Here is a 16,860-nt window from a genome sequence, read left to right as displayed (position 1 = left end):
TGAAAAGTCAGTGTTAGCCAGGAGGAAATAAAATAATTCTTACTTGCTGGTCTCTGCTGCTGAGTCAAACCTGGTGCCACAGGTGGCGCTATCTTGGGAGGTCTGCACTTCCCTCTGCCCCTTGTCCCAGTCTTGCTTGGTGTGACCCGTCCAGATGAAATGGTCAAGGGGCAGGCGTCTTCCCTCAGGGTGGAGGCTGGCTCCCTGATGGACCCCTCGCTGATCGTGGGACTTGGCTCCAAGCTCTCAGCAATGCCATTTTCTTTCTCCGTGCCCATGACTCTGGCCTGGCAATCCTCTCCATCTTCCAAGTTCCTCAGATGGTTCTCCTGGTGATCCATGAGGAATGGCTGGGAGCTGGGACCCTTTGTCTCAGTGGGGGTCCTGCTGAAGTAGCCATAGGAAGGCACATCAGCCCCTAGCTCCATGTGGCTGGGTTCTCTGCGTCAGTGAGGGTACTCGGAGTATCTGGGAATAGAGAACAATGGGAAGCCCCTTCGCTTTAAAGACTTTGTTTGGCTTTAAGAAGTTTTTAAAGGACGACCTAAAATCCTCTCTTGTGCAGAGTATTAAAACGATTGTGCCTCTGATCAGCTTCCTCGTTGGACAATTTCAATTGAGTGCGACATTAACTTTATTGTGAAGAGAAAGACAGGTTCTGGTTCAAATGTTTTCAGAAGGAAGACCACTTAAACAATTTTCACTTTTTGCTTTCGTATTTGTATTTTGACAGGTCCTAGAAATCTCTCCTTGTTTGACTGATTATCTCCTGACACTGTAACCAAGCCCTGGATACCTCAAGGCAGTAAGCAGCAGATGAAAGGAATTCTCTTGTCCTTCAGAAAGAAAATAACCATTTAGGTTTAGTCAGTTTTGACCTTCTTTAGATTGTGCTGGCTGCACCACAAAGCTTCACATCAGGCTGATGCTGTCCTCAATATGATGTGCTAATTCTGCCCTGTGAGTCTTACCCATGCAGTCCTTTCCCATGGCTTGGTGTTGAGATGGAGAGTTGTTGGCGTTGGCACACAGTAAGAAGGAAGTTCCTCACATCCCTTTCTGTGTGTCTCTCTCTGCTAGTTGTCCGTCCATAGCCTTCCCCCGTTTTTGTGAAGCATCTCTGTTTCTGGTGTCTTCACCTAAATCAAACATGAGAGAAAATGTATTGGTGAAGGCAAGTGTGTATCACTATGAGGCATCCCCCTCCAAAATACCAATCAGAATTAAAAAGAAGTTCCTCTCTTCGCATTTGTCTCCCTCGCAAACAAGGGATTCTTTTCAGGAGGACTGAGGACAGAAAATATGTTAAAAACTTTTTTAAAAGTGCAGGGGCAGAGCGAGACCCATCTGAATGTTTGTGCATTGCAATCTTTGAAGGTGATTGGACAGATTAGGAAAGATGTTAAAAGAAAAACAGAGATTACTTTGCTTTATAAATCATAGAATCCCTATAGTGCAGAAAGAGGCCACTTGGTCCCTTGAATCTGAACTGACCCCTCGAAGAGCATTCCATCCTCCCTACCCCACTCCCATAATGCTGCGTTTCACATGACCATTCCATCTAACCCGCACAACTTTGGTCTGCTGGAGGAAACTGGAGCACCCGGAGGAAACTCACACAGACAGATTTATAGATTCATAGGTTCAAACAGCACAGAAAAGGCTCTTCGGCCCATCGAGTCTGCACTGACATAGCTATTACTGAAAATGCGATAATCCCAATTTCCTGCACTTGTCCCATATCCTTGAATGTTATGATATTTGAAGTGCTCATTCAAATATTTTTTGAAGGTAGTAGGGCTTTCAGCCTCCATTATCTTCCCAGGTAGTGCATTCCAGACTTCCACCACCTGCTGAATCTTCTGCCCCTTTTCCTAAAACAATGCCCCCTCCTGATTGACCCTTTAACCAAGGGAAACAGCTGCTCTCCATCCACCCTGTCCATACCCCTCATAATCTTATGCACCTCAATCATGTCCCCTCTCAGCCTTCTCTGTTCTGAAGAAAATAATCAAAGCCTTTCTAATCTCAGTTTATTGCTCAATTTCTCTATCCCAGGCAGCATCCTGATGCACCTCTTTTGTATCCTCTCTTGTGCTATCACACCCATACTGTAGCAAAGTGACCAAAACTGCATGCAGACAGGGGGAGAACGTGCAAACTCCAGACAGACTGATGCCCCAGGCTGGAATTGAACCCCAGGTCCTGACGCTGTGAGGAAGCAGTGCTAAACCCTGTGCCATGCTTTATACCCTGAAATTGAGGGACAAAATACAAGACAGAATGATGACAGTGAAGTAGGAGTATACTTGGCCCATCATGTTTATGATATCTAAGTGCAAGAGCAACATGGATGTTCCCACTGACACCAGCCTTTCCCCTTATACCCAGATAAATTTCTTTCTCATAAGGTTCTTAACCAGCTCCCCGACTGAAAGTCTCAGTTGAACCAATCTCCATGGTACCTCAGGCAGTGTATTCTGGAATACTATGTCCAGTATTTTTTTGATTGGATTCCCTACAGTATGGAAACAGGCCCTTCAGCCCAACAAGTCCACACTGACCCTCCAAAGAGTAACCCACCCAGACCCATTCCCTACCCTATATATATGTATACCCCTCACTAATGCGCCTAACACTATGGCCAATTTAGCATGGCCAGTTCACCTAAACTGCACATCTTTGGATCTGGGCAGCAGATACAAGGGAACCATAAGACCATAAGACATAGGAGTGGAAGTAAGGCCATTCGGCCCATCAAGTCCACCCCGCCATTCAATCATGGCTGATGGGCATTTCAACTCCACTTACCAGCATTCTCCCCATAGCCCTTAATTCCTCGTGATATCAATCTCTGCCTTGAAGACATTCAGGGTCCCGGCCTCCACTGCACTCTGCGGCAATGAATTCCACAGGCCCACCACTCTCTGGCTGAAGAAATGTCTCCGCATTTCTGTTCTGAATTGACCCCCTCTAATTCTAAGGCTGTGTCCACGGGTCTTAGTCTCCTCGCCTAACAGAAACAATTTCCTAGCGTCCACCCTTTCCCAAGCCATGTATTATCTTGTAAGTTTCTATTAAGTCGTCCCTTAATCTTCTAAGCTCCAATGAATACAATCCCAGGATCCTCAGCCGTTCCTCGTCTGTTAGACCTACCGTTCCAGGGATCATCTGTGTGAATCTCCGCTGGACACGTTCCAGTGCCAGTATGTCCTTCCTGAGGTGTGGGGACCAAAACTGGACACAGTACTCCAAATGGGGCCTAACCAGAGCTTTATAAAGTCTCAGTAGCACAATGGTGCTTTTATATTCCAACCCTCTTGAAATAAATGACAACATTGCATTCGTTTTCTTAATCACAGACTCAACCTGTATGTTTACTTTCAGAGAATCTTCGACTAGCACTCCCAGATCCCTTTGTACTTTGGCTTTACGAATTTTCTTACCGTTTAGAAAGTAGTCTATGCTTTTATTCTTTTTTGCTCACGTTGAATTCCATCAGCTATTTCCTGGACCACTCTCCCAAACTGTCTAGACTTTCTGTAGCCTCCCCACTTCCTCAGTACTACCTGCCTGTCCACCTAATTTCGTATCATCGGCAAACTTCGCTAGAATGCCTCCAGTCCCTTCATTCAGATCATTGATATATAATGTGAACAGCTGTGGCCCCAACACTGAACCCTGCGGGACACTGCTTGTCCCTGGCTTCCATTCCGAAAAAGAACCTTTTATCCCAACTCTCTGCCTTCTGTCAGACAGCCAATCCTCAATCCATGCCAGTAGCTCACCTCGAACACCATGGGCCCTCACCTTGCTCAGCAGCCTCCCGTATGGCACCTTATCAAAGGCCTTTTGGAAGTCTAGATAGACTACATCCACTGGGTTTCCCTGGTCTAACCTACTTGTCACCTCTTCAAAGAAGCTGAAAATGTGTTGCTGGAAAAGCGCAGCAGGTCAGGCAGCATCCAAGGAACAGGAAATTCGACGTTTCGGGCATAAACGTCGAATTTCCTGTTCCTGTTCCTTGGATGCTGCCTGACCTACTGCGCTTTTCCAGCAACACATTTTCAGCTCTGATCTCCAACATCTGCAGACCTCACTTTCATCTCTTCAAAGAACACCACTATCCACAAATTCTCCTCCAATCCACTCACCGTCCTGACTTGAAAATATATCACTGTTCCTTCCTGTTGTTAGGTCAAAATCCTGGAATTACCACCCAAGGTCAATCTACAGCACATGGACTGCAGCGGTTCAAGAAGGCAGCTCACCCCAACCTTCTCACGGGGCAACTAGGGATGGGTCCAGCCAGTGACACTCAGACCCCATGAATGAATTAAAAAAAACCTTCTTCCAGTAGCCAGAAAGTGGATAACTGATAAAGGACATAGATTTAAAGTATTTAGAACAAGAGTAAGTGGCAAGATGAGGAGTCTTTAAATTCTGCAACTTTTTGTCACATTTCAGAATGCACATGCTGAAGGACCATTCAATAGAGTAGGCCATTCGGTCCTTCGAGCCTGCACCACCATTCAATGTGATCATGGCTGATCATGCAATCTCAATATCCCACTCCCTCTTTCTCCCCATACCCCTTGATCCCTTTAACTGCTGGGGCCACGTCCAGCTCCCTCTTGATTACATCTGATGAACTGGCCCCCAGAATTCCACAGTTTCACAACTCTCTGAGTGAAGAAATTCTTCCTCATCTCAGTCCTGAATGGCTTACCCCTTATTCTTAGATGTTTCAATTCATTTTGTAATGTTCCCCATGGTAGGCTCATTCAGAAAGTAAGGAGGCATGGGATACAGGGAAACCTGTCTGTCTGGATACAGAATTGGTTGGCCCAGAGAAGACAGAGGGTGGTGGTAGAAAGTATTCAGCCTGGAGCTTGGTGACCAGTGGTATTCAGCAGGGATCTGTTTTGGGCTCTCTGCTTTTTGTAATTTTTATAAAGTACATTTTATAAGTGACTTGGCTGAGGAAGTGGAAGGATGGGTTAGTAAGTCTGCCAATGGTTGGTGGAGTTGTGGGTAGTGTGAGGGACTGTTCTAGGTTGCAATGGGGTATTGACAGAATGTAGGGCTGAGCTGATAAGTGGCAGATGGAGTTTGACCTGGAAAAGTGTGAAGTCATTCACTTTGGAGTTCGAAATTGAATGCAGAATACAGGGTTAAAGGCAGGATTCTTGGCAGTGTGGAGGAACAGAGGGACCTTGAGGTGTATAACCATTGGTCCCCCAAAGTTGCCATCCAGGTTGACAGGGTTGTTAAGAAGGTGTATGGTGTGTGGGTTTTCATTAACAAGGGGATTGAGTTTAAGAGCCACGAGGTTATGATGCAACTCTATAGAATCTCGGTTAGACCACACTTGGAGTATTGTGTTCACTTCTGGTTGCCTCATTATACGAAAGATGTGGAAGCTTTAGAGAGGATGCAGAGGAGATTTACGTGGATGCTGCCTGGAATGGAGGGCATGTCTTATGAAGAAAGGTTGAGTGAGCTAGGGCTTTTCTCATTGGAGTGAAGAAGGATGAGGGGTGACTTGATTGAGGTGTACAAGATGTTGAGATGCCAGAGAGTTTTTCCCAGGGCAGAAATGTTTATCACGAGGTGGCGTAATTTTAAGTAGAATGGCGGAAGGTTGAGGGGAGATGTCAGAGGTAGTTTCTTTATTCAAAGAGTGGTGGGTGTGAGGAATGCTCTGCCAGCAGTTGTCGTAGAGTCAGAGACATTAGGGACATTTAAGTGACTCGTGGATAGGCACATGGAAAATAGTACAATGAAGAGTATGTAGGTTAGTCTGACCTTACAGCAGGATAAAAGGCCAGCACAATATTGAGGGCCGAAGGGCCTGTGCTGTGCTGTCCTGTTCTATGTTCTAATCTATGTTCTATTTGCTGAATGCCTTAAATTAATGTTCTCTGGTTATTACTAAGTGGAATAGGTTCTTCCTTTCTGTAATAGGCTCCTCATAACTTTATCCACCTCGATTCAAACTTCCCTCAGTCTCCACTGTTCCAAAGAAAACAATGCCTGTCTATTCCATCCTTCTTCATTGTTAAAATTCCAAATCTACAAGACTCCTCCCACACAACACCTTCTAAATCTGCAGCCTTTACCATCTAGAAGGACAAGGGCAACAGATACGTGGTAACACCTCTCCTCTACAAGTTCCCCTCCAAACTACTGTCCATCCCGACTTGGAAATATATCACCGTTCCTTCAGTGTTGCTGGGTCAAAATCCTGAAATTTCTTTCCTAATGGCATTGTGGTTTGATGAGAATTAGGACCTGAACGTTCAGGAGAGAAGTTAGGAGGCAGTTGGGTTGTCGAGGTTTGGAACTGTCTTTCACAAGTGACAGTCGATGCGGGGTCAGTTGTTAATTTTAAATTTGAGGTTGACAAATGTTTGTTAAGCAATGGTACAAAGGGATATGGGCCAAAGGCAGGAAGATTTAGAGTTTATTGTCACATGTACTCAAGTACAGAAGTACAGGAATACGGGGTAAGGTGACAGATCAACCACGAGCCAATTAAATGGTGAAATAGGCTCCTCCTGTTCCTACGTTTCTCCCTCCCACTGGATCTGACACCAATTTATTTTCTCGTACTTGTTTCCCGCCCACTCTTTGCTAACTCACATCAGTAAAGTTGGCCTTTCCCCAGCTGCGAGAGAGTTCATGCCTGGTTTATATTGGTCCTTCAGCATAAGTACCCTCAATCTGACTGAATTATGACCACCACAAGTGAATGATGATCCACCTAACGTGATTCAATGCAGCTTAAACACAACTTCCTCAGCTCGGTTTGTGGTTGGAGCGAGGCATGTTTTGAAAAATCTATATCGACAGAAAATGCTCACTTACCCCCACAAGGCTCTGGGGAGATGGGGAAAATGGAATCAAAAATAGCTTGGCTCATCTGTCGCGAAAATAAATCCCTTTCCTCTGGTGGTTTGGGGCATAAATCTGTGGCTGGAGTCGGCTGAATGACCGATTAGTGCTAGCACACAACCTCTGGGCTAATAGGTTAAAGTAGTTGCGTGAGGTATGAGATGGGTTTTGAACCTTGTGGGTGAACCTTTGGGGTCCGTGAGCCAAAAGGATCCCTGTTCATTTGAGCTCTGTCAAACTGCAGACAATGCCATGTTGTGTATCTTCTTTCTTCTTTAGCACAACGTCCATTCTATTCTCACAGAGGCCTGTGCAAACTGGTGGTGGAAAGGAGTCACAGTACAATTCATATTTTGCCAAAATAACGTTATCATCCCAAGGATCTACATCAATCAAGCTCCTTTAAGAGCAGCCGTAAAGCAGTTTAGGCCGATACTTGCTGGTCTAAGATGAGAGGAGATCTAATTGAGGTGTACAAGATGCTAAAAGGGTTTAACTAAGTAGACGTAGAGTGGTTGTTTCCCCTCGTGAGGCAATCTGGAACGAGAGGTCATGGTTTTATGGTTAAGCGATTTTATTGTCACATGTACTCAAGTACAGAAGTACAGGAGTATGGGGTAAGGTGACAGATCAACCACGAGCCAATTAAATGGTGAAATAGGCTCAAGGGGCTGATGGCCTCCTCCTGTTCCTACGTTTCTCCCTCCCACTAGATCTGACACCAGTTTAGATTTAAAACAGAGATGAAAAAGAATTGTTTCTCTCAAAGGGTGGTGAATCTGTGGAATTCACTACCTCCAGAGTGAGGTGGAGACTGAGTAAATTTAAGGCGGTGATAGGTTTTTTAATCAGTAACGGGTAAAGGGATATGGAGAGCGAGCAGGAAAATGGAGTAAAGGCTGAGATGAGATCAGCGACGATTGTATTAGATGGTGGAGCTGATTGAGGGGCTGAATGGCCCCCTCCTGCTCTTTTGGAATGTAACAAAACATCCCATGGTGCTTCACAGGAGCATTTAAAAAAAAATAAGTAGCCTCATAGGAAGATACTGGAAAGGCTAGAATTTTGGTCTAAAGAGGTAGTCTTAAAGGAGGAAGGCACGTTCTTTGGAAGCTCTGCTGCACTTTCCTGAATCTCACGTAAATCCCGGACAATGATCCTTTATTTGCAGGGAGGGCTGGGTAGATTCTTGCTCATCACTTGCTGTTTTTGGGAATGCAGTCTGCACGATGACAGTGAATACACCTCAGAGTGGTTCATTGTAGCCAAGTCATTATTGAGATTTACTTTAGAGATGTTTGTTGATTGCAACTGAACATGTCACTACAGCTTTTTCAATTTTCCTTTCAGGAACTAGTCTTGAGGCATGTCTTTACCAATGTTGATTCAACACAGAAGCCCAGATTGTATTGATGCAGTACCTGAACTTGAGTAAAATGCCCACAGGCATTCACAGGTATGTTACCGGGCAAAATGTGACTCCGAGCCACATAAAGAGGCCTTAGGGCTGCTGACCAAATTCTTTAGCAAAGAGCTGAGCTTTACAGAGCCCCTCCAAGTGTCATGGTGGCTCAACGGTTATCACTGCTGTCTTACAGCGCTGGAGACCCGGGTTAGGTTCAGCCTCAGGCTGAATGGCCTCATTCTGCATTATGATTCTGAGGTACATGTCACATGAGTAGTTTGATCAGTGGTGCTGGCCATTCTGGAACCTTCCACATCAATGACTAACCCCGTGTCTCTGCATATCATCATTGCAGTGGGTGATGATATCACATTCTTCTAGGTATTAAGTCTTCCAGATCCATGTACAATGCTCTCTGTCTCTCATTTCGTAGAAGCCCTATCCCTACGGTGTGGAAACAGGCCATTTGGCCCACCAAGTCTGCACTGACTCTGAAGAGCATCCTACCCAGACCTACCCTGTATTTCCCATTGCTTGTCCACCTAGCCTACATATCCCTGAATGCCATGGGCAATGCGTAGCATTGGCCAATCCACCCTATCCTGCAAATCTTTGGACTGTGGGAGAAAACTGGAGCAGATACAGGGAGAATGTGCAAACTCCACACAGTTGCCTGAAGGTGGAATTGAACCTGGGTCCCTGGCACTGAGGCAGCTGTGATAACCACTGAGGCACCGTGCCACCTTACCCTCACAGTCTACAATTCTTTAAAGTTTGCTGTCATCTGCAAACTTTGAAACTGTTCCCTGCACACCAAAATCTAGATTATTAATATAGATCAGGAAAAGCAAAGGTCTCAGTACAAATGTTCTCCACTACAAATGTTCTTCCAGCCAAAAAACATCTATGATTTTTCTATTGGTCAGCTAGTTTCATGTCCACAGTGATACTGTGGCTCAGCCTAATCCTAACCTTAACCTAACTCTAATCCTCTTATTCCACGATCTATCATTTCTCTTATAAATCTGTTGTGTGGCATCATATCAAATGCCTCTGGAAATCAATGTACACTGAATAAGTAATTTTACACTCATCAAGCCTTTCTGTTACCTTTTCAACATACTCCAGCAAGTTAGTTAAACACAATTGCCCCTTTTGGAAATCTGTGCTGACTCTCCCTAATCGAACACCCTTTTTCCATGTGCCCAGTAAACCTATCCCAACTAATTGCTTTTTGAAATTTCCCCACCACTGAAGTTGATATGTAATTGCTGTAATTACTTTACCCAGGCTTTGTGTGAGTTTGTCTCCACCATGTTATTTAATGGAACGATGCTCAAGTTATCCCTCGTAAGAGACTGGGTGTGGATACAATGGGATTGATGTTTAATACTGCAAAGTGTTCAATACAAACATTTCATTCCTCAGACACCCGAGTGGCATTGGGTGATTATCTGGATAGAAGTGGGGTGCAAAAGTATGGGGGAGATGCTGTGCTTAGTTTATTTGACAGGGAATCCCATGCCCTGGATTAATAACCCAACCCAGTGTGAATCCAAATCCCACAGCAGGATTCGAATTCAGTTTTAACATTACAAAGAACATTGGATTCAGGATCACTGGAGATCTCGGCCTTTACTCGAAAGCTATGGTGGGATTCCCCAAGGCAGATTACTGGTTTAAGTCAACTCAGCAGATTTGTGAGCCACTTGTGAGGCCAGTTAAGAATCGATCACATTGCTGTGGGCTGGAGTCACCTATAATCCCAGACTGGGTAAATGCGGCAAGTTCCTTCCCCGAAGGATTAGTGCATTTGTAGGATTTTCTAAACACAATCCACCATCAGTTTCACAATCCCTTTTGCTGATACCAGCATGATATTCCCAGACGTTTTTGTTTTGTAAATTTGTAGCGATACTGCATGAGGATAAAGTTGACGGTCTTTGGCCAAGGTGTTCAGTGTCTTTAATGGACGAACAGTGAACTGAGATGACACCTGGACTACGTGTTTCAGAACATGACCAGGAAAAGAAAGTGACTATGTTGAGTTCTGGGGGGAGTTCTGCTACAGGAAGGATATTATTAAATTGGAGTGGGTTTGGAAAAGATTTACCAAAATGTTGCCCAGGATGGGAGGGTGTTGAGTTATAAGGAGAGGCTGGATAGGCTGGGACTTTTTTTCACTGGAGTGTAGGAAGTTCAGAGGTGACGTTATAGAGGTTTATAAAATTATGAGGGATATGGATAAGGTGAATGGCAGTTGTCTTTTCCCTGGGATGGGGGATTTCAAGACTGGGGGTATATTTTTTAAGGTGACAGGAAGAAGATATAGAAAAGATACCGGGGCAGTTTTTTAATGCAGATTGATTTGTGTGCGGAATGAACTGCCAGAGGAAATGTTTGATGTAGGTACAGTTACAATGTTTAAAAGACATTTGGACAAGTACATGAATGAGGAATGTTTGGAGTGATGTGGGCCAAATTCAGGCAGGAGGGCTAGTTTTGTTTGGGATTATGTTTGGCATGGACAAGTTAGTCTGCTTCCATGCTGTATGACTCTATGACACATGGGAGGGGAAAGGACAGTATAATGTTTGGAAAATGCTCTTTGTAAGGCTTATAGGGTTTTAAGGCTTATAGGGTTCAATCAAAGATGTTAAAAATTCAATAATTGACTGATTCACCTTTCAGAAAATAAATTTCTTCAAGAATATTTTTCAAGAAGAAAGTAGTGTGATTGAATATTCTGAGGGTCGGGGGCTGGGCTTACTTCACATATCCTGCCTCATTAAGAAGAGATTGCATTTCAATCTCCTTACAGCTCATTAACCTTCACCTGATGATTTTAGACTCCTCTGCTGTGCCCTCCCAACCACAAATCCGCTCGGCAATGAACCTGGCTATTGCTTTTCACCTTAAATATTTTATGGTGAAAGGCCTTTGTCTGATAGACAGCAATAATCTTTCAATGACTGTTACTGATCCTCACACAGTGTCGAAATGTTGTCGGGTAATATGGCTTCAATACCAGTAGACATTTGTACAATCAACTTATTAAAACATATTATGATGCACACATCCCATGCAGATGGGACAAGAACTAAGGGCCTCTTGCTCAGAGGGAGGGACATTACCATTCTGTCTCAAGAGCTCTCTACCATTACTTTACACCGAGTGTCAGCCCTGAGGAACCAAACTGCCAGAGGAAGTGGTGGAGGCTGGTACAATTACAGCATTTAATAGGCATCTGGATGGGTATGTGGACAGGAATTATTTGGAGGGATGTGGGCAAAGTGTTGGCAAATGGGACTAGATCGACTAAGGATATCAGATTGGCGTGGACAACAAGTTGGTGCAAAGGGTCTGTTTCTGTTCTGTTTGAGTTGATGGGTACCTGACGTCAGTCGTGGGGAAGCTGTTGGAGAAGATACTGAGAGACAGGATTTATTCACATTTGGAACTGAATATACTTGTTAGTTATTGGCAGCATGGGTTTGAAGGGGGAAGGTCATGTCTCACCAACTGGATTGAAGAGGTGACAAGAATGATTGATGAACGAAGGCTGGTGAATGTTGTCTATATGGACTTTAGTAAAGCATTTGATAAATTACCTCATGGTAGGCTGGTGCAAAAAATAAAGAGTCATGGGATCTGGGATGTTCTGCTGGATGGATGCAGAACTGAGTTGGTCACAGACAGTAGTGTGGAAAGGTACTTCAGAGTCTGAAGAGGGGTCACTAGACCTGTAACATTAATTCTACTTTCTCTCCACAATGGCTGCCAGACCTGCTGAGTTTCTTCGGCAATTTCTGTTTTTTTTTTGTCTCAGATCTCCAGCATCTGCAATTACTTGTTTTATCCAATGAATGAATAAATGTATAGAAAAGAGAGAAAGCTAAGAGGAGATTAAACAGAAGTGAGGAAAATCAAGATATGTTCCGATGGAGCAAGGATGATGAATCTGTTTCTAATGGCTGAGGCTTGGTAATGAGAGAATCAATTTAAATAATTCCACAAACTGAGCTGAGGTAAGTTGTTGTGATCTGGAATGCATTGTCTGAAACGGTGTTGGAAGCAGATTCAACATAAACTTTCAAGAGGGATTTTGTTAAATGTTTGAAAAGGAAAATAAACATTGCAGCACTGTGGGGAATGAACAATCGGCCAATTCACGCAATGACCCAGTATAGACTCGATGGGCTAAGCGACCTCCTTCTGATCTATGAGAGTGTATGACATCAAATTAGCTGCAGCCTATCCATCCAGAGTGACTCACTATCATTAATAGAGATTAAACAGTGAAAGGAATATAAAGGAAAGGACAAGTAAGACAATTTGGAAAGGAAACTCACAACTTACACCTTGAAGAACCTTCTGCTGCAGCATCCCTGCAGTTACTGATTTACTCAACTCGACCTTCACCTTCACGTTTCATATCCCAGACCCCACTAGAACCATGACTGTCTCCCACTGCAGCCATTTCCCCAGGGACAGATTTCACCACCACACCCTTAAACCACAAGAGACACATTCTTGTAGGTAGCAAAAATAGAAAGTGCTGGATAAGCTCTGCAGGTCTGACAACATTACACACAGAAAGAGATACACACACACACACACACACACACACACACAGAAGCCACTAGACCTGTCGAGTTTCTCCAGCAATTTCTATTTTTATTTCAGATTTCCAGCACCTGCAATGGCTTTGCTGTTATTTTCATCTTGAAAGGAGTTGGAGGTCAACTGTTTCAGTTATTCTCTGTCAGACTGTCACTAGGTCTTGCTGAAACCACTTATCATTCTGCAATGATGCACAAAGGTCATCCCTGGCTTCCTCTCCTTGTTGAAAGCTGTCTTCAGAAATCCTTCATTCTGAACCTCTCCCACCCTCATCTTGAAGAGCAAGATTGAGGAGCTCATGGCGTTTCTTGGTCCCGAAGATTGAGACAATCTGATCAGCTGCTTCTGTTACATCCCTCTCTTCCCCGACACCATGTGGTGGCTCAGTAGTTAGCACTGCTGCCTCATAGCACCAGGGCCCCAGGTTCAATTCCAGCCTCAGGTGACTGTCTGTGTGGAGTTTGCACATTCTCCCTGTGTCTGTATAGGTTTCCTCCGGGTGCTCCGGTTTCCTCCCACAATCCAAGGATGTGCAGGTTAGGTGAATTGGCCATGCTAAATTGCCCATAGTGTCAGGGATGAATATAGGGTAGGGGAATGGGTCTGGGTGTGTTACTCTGTGGAGGGTCAGTGTGGACTTGTTGGGCCAAAGGGCATGTTTCCATACTGTAGGGAATCTAATCTAATCTAAAACCTTAATGTTCCACCCTGCCTTAAGCTCACATCTTTCCCCAATATCCCTCCTCTCTCCCTCATGTCCAGGAGACGCACCTCCTGTTCCCCTAATCCTATTCCCTTTAAACTGCTGATAACCCAATGTCTTCTGCTGATCCCCTGATATTGTCAATGGTTTTTTTCTCTGTCTGCTGATGTTGACTCTCTCCCCTCTAAGACTGCTAAAGCACCCACATTCTCGAGAAAACAATCTCTTATCCCCTACCGCCTCCCCCTCCCCGGTCCTTGCACACTTTCGATCCATTGTGTGGCACGATGTGCCTTCAAGAGGGATTTATTCTGTCCAGGAATCTGCCCCATGAAAAGCAGAGAAGAATTAGCTTTGTTTTTTATGTACAGTGAGTGAAGTCAATCTCACACTAGACCCAGGGTTTCAGTCTTTGCTTCCAGTTGCTGTAGCTGGGGTTTTGGAGAAAGATGTATGATGCAGCTCTCTCTCTCTCTCTCTCTGCTGCTACAACAAGGTTCAGTTCTCTCTCTCTCTCTGTGTCTCTGCTAGACTGTTTCTTTCAGTATTCTGTTCTGCTGGATTAGAGTGAGAAGACCATATGTGAGAATTACACTGTTTTGCTGAATTTGCTTTTGCCAAGGGTGTGTTAATGGAATTGCTCATATAAAATGTTGGAACAGTTGGTATAAAATGTATATTATTTAGTTAAGTACTCCGATAGAGTTAAAGTTACACCAGTGTAAGAATAAAATATGTTTTGCTTATAGCCTAGTAGTTAGATTGGCCTGGAATGCAGCATCTTAAATAAGCTAAAAGTGGCTCCAGGCTAGCTCCTGGATATGTTCGGAAGGGGTTTGGTCTGCTCCATAATAACTGCCATTCTCACCCTATTCCTCTCCGACATTCTTGAAGTGTCATCACCTCCCACATACTTTCACATCCTTCCTGGAGCTCCATGTTTCAATCCCTCAAACTGGGTATCTGCCCCGATGCAGACTGAAACAGCTCTTAACAAAGACCCAAGCCACAGCCTGTGTGATTGTGACAAAGATTAGCTTTTTTTCCTCAGTCCTGCTCATCCTGTGTGATGGCTTTGATGTGGTGACCGCGCATTCCCACAATGCCTCTCCCCTCTCACTCAGCTGGGCGGCACTGCTCGCTGACCAACACTGGCTCCCAGTCAAGCAGTGCCCTACTTCAGGATTCTCTCCCCAGGGCCACCTCCCTCCCTCCCTGTCTTCACAATCTTGTCCAACCTCTGAGATACCTCAGATACTAACTACCCAACGAAGGTACAGTGCTCCAAAAGCTTGTACTTTCAAACAAGCCTGTTGGACTATAACCTGGTGTTGTGTGATGTTTAACTTTGTCCATCCCAATCCAACACCAGCGCCTTCGCATCATCCTCTAATACTGACCTCTTGAGAACCCGAGGTATCCATTGTCAGCTGTGAATTCAGTTTCCTGGGCCCTGAACCCTGGGATTGGATGTCCACATCTCTGTCTCTAAATCACATTTGCCTCTTTTGGTATTTTGCACGCAATGTATCTCTTCAAAGCTGACCAAAGGCTGAAATCTGACCAAAAGTCTCCTTGCATGGCTCTGTGTTGGACGTTATTTTGTAATGTTCCTGTGAAGCACCTTGGAATGGTCCATTGTGTTAAGAGTGCTATATAGATAGCAGCTGTGGTATGCCCCCACCCACATTTTGATCAGAGAAGGTAACCCAAGCATTGTGTGAGTGGGTGAGGTATTTACTTGCTGATATCACCAACTCCTAATTTCTAGTCTGAGGGGGACGGCTGAAATCCAATTTGAATGCCTTTACGATGCGTAATTGAAACATGTTTGTGTCAAATTACTGTGTGCATCATTCCTGAGGTGATCTGTGGAGAGAGACACTTGCGTTGGCATAGCACCAGTCACTTTGCAGCCAATGAAATACACATTTGAAATGTGGTCCCTATTGGAGTGTAGGAGACATGGCAGCCATATTAGTGCACAGTAACCAGATAAATGGCTGTATCATCTGTCATCTGCTGTTGGTTGTGGGATACATATCAACTCAGGACACAGGGAAATCTTCATTGATTTTCTTTGAAATAGTGGCCATTCAGCTGAGGCCCCAAGAAGTTTGTTCCCTCATCAGAAAGGCAGTGCCTTTAAAGTGCAGCACTCCCCCAGCACCGCATTGTAAGGACCAACCGGAGATTATGTTCTCAAATTTCTGCAGTGGCCCTTAGACCCAGAATCTTTCTAATTCAGGAAGGGAGTGTGTGACCCAGAGCCTGAGGGTCACCACACGCGAACCGAGCCAGAGTTGGGGGACAGATCCAAGGCGTAGTTGAATTAGCTTTGTTGTCACAAGTACTGAGCACAGTGAACAGTTTCCAAGTTGCCACTTACGGTGCCATTTTAGGTACAAGGTACCTAGGCACAGATTGTTCAGTGTAAGCCCTTTGGAAAAGAATGAAATGCACCATTTCAGAAATAAATTTAAATAAAGAGAAATAAAAAGTTCAGAACAACAGTCCTTCCAACCGGGTCCATGCTGACACTGAGCAACCAGTCTGTACCAGGCTTTGACTCCAGTCTGTACCAGGCTTTGACTCCAGACCGTGCCAGGCTTTATCTTGAAGCTGGGAGACTGCTCTGGAATCACCTTGAGGCTGGAGGTTCACACTGAGGCCATGGTGGGCAGAAAGACAGCCAGATTGGGCCAAGAGACAGGCCAGGTAGAAAGACCGCTAGGAAATACCACCTTCTGTAGAACTGGCGCAGCATCACAGCAACTTGGGTTCGACCTAGTTTGTTCAGGACCTATTGGGGAGGGATGGGGTGAGGGGACGTCATTTACATGAGGAACAATTTCTGGTGCAAGTGTCCTATCATGGAATCAGCTGAAAACACGTTGGTTACTCAGAATGCGAAGTCACAGCTGCCCTTGCAGACGGTCATTGCATTGGCTGGTTTGCGGTTTAGGCATTTCGTGTCCCGTGTTAAAGAGATCAAGTAAGTCTTCAGTGCAGGGTCTGCACAGCTTGCCGTGTAGCATTAAATGCTATGTATCTACCTGGGACCTAACCGTGCTAATCAGAGCTAGCTCAAAACCATTTCACTTGAGGCTGGAGTCATTGCTTTCGAACTGGCTATGACAGCTGCTCCCCCCCTACTCTCTCTCTCTCTCTCTCTCCCTCTCCCCCACTCTGTCCCAGAACATGTCCAATTGCTGTGTTAAAATATAACCCC

General features: G+C 44.8%; 1 protein-coding gene and 1 long non-coding RNA gene across 4 annotated transcripts in view; one reads left to right on the top strand and one right to left on the bottom strand.

Annotated features, from left to right (window-relative positions):
* The window catches only part of LOC132823495 (uncharacterized), a 162,251-nt gene that overhangs the window by 31,813 nt on the left and 113,578 nt on the right, over positions 1-16,860 (top strand). For all 3 annotated transcript variants that reach the window (XR_009645556.1, XR_009645554.1, XR_009645555.1), the window contains exon 2: positions 8,248-8,353. This is a non-coding gene — a long non-coding RNA (uncharacterized LOC132823495). The remainder of the gene's footprint in view (positions 1-8,247; positions 8,354-16,860) is intronic.
* Positions 1-16,860, bottom strand: part of LOC132823494 (synaptopodin 2-like protein) — a 98,828-nt gene that overhangs the window by 55,000 nt on the left and 26,968 nt on the right. The window contains exon 2 of the mRNA XM_060837420.1: positions 44-1,139. Within this exon, the coding sequence (XP_060693403.1) occupies positions 44-428 (385 nt within the window). The 5' untranslated portion in view covers positions 429-1,139. The remainder of the gene's footprint in view (positions 1-43; positions 1,140-16,860) is intronic.

Source organism: Hemiscyllium ocellatum, chromosome 16, assembly GCF_020745735.1.
Source record: "Hemiscyllium ocellatum isolate sHemOce1 chromosome 16, sHemOce1.pat.X.cur, whole genome shotgun sequence".
Taxonomy (NCBI): domain Eukaryota; kingdom Metazoa; phylum Chordata; class Chondrichthyes; order Orectolobiformes; family Hemiscylliidae; genus Hemiscyllium; species Hemiscyllium ocellatum.
This window is presented reverse-complemented; position numbering and strand designations above follow the sequence as displayed.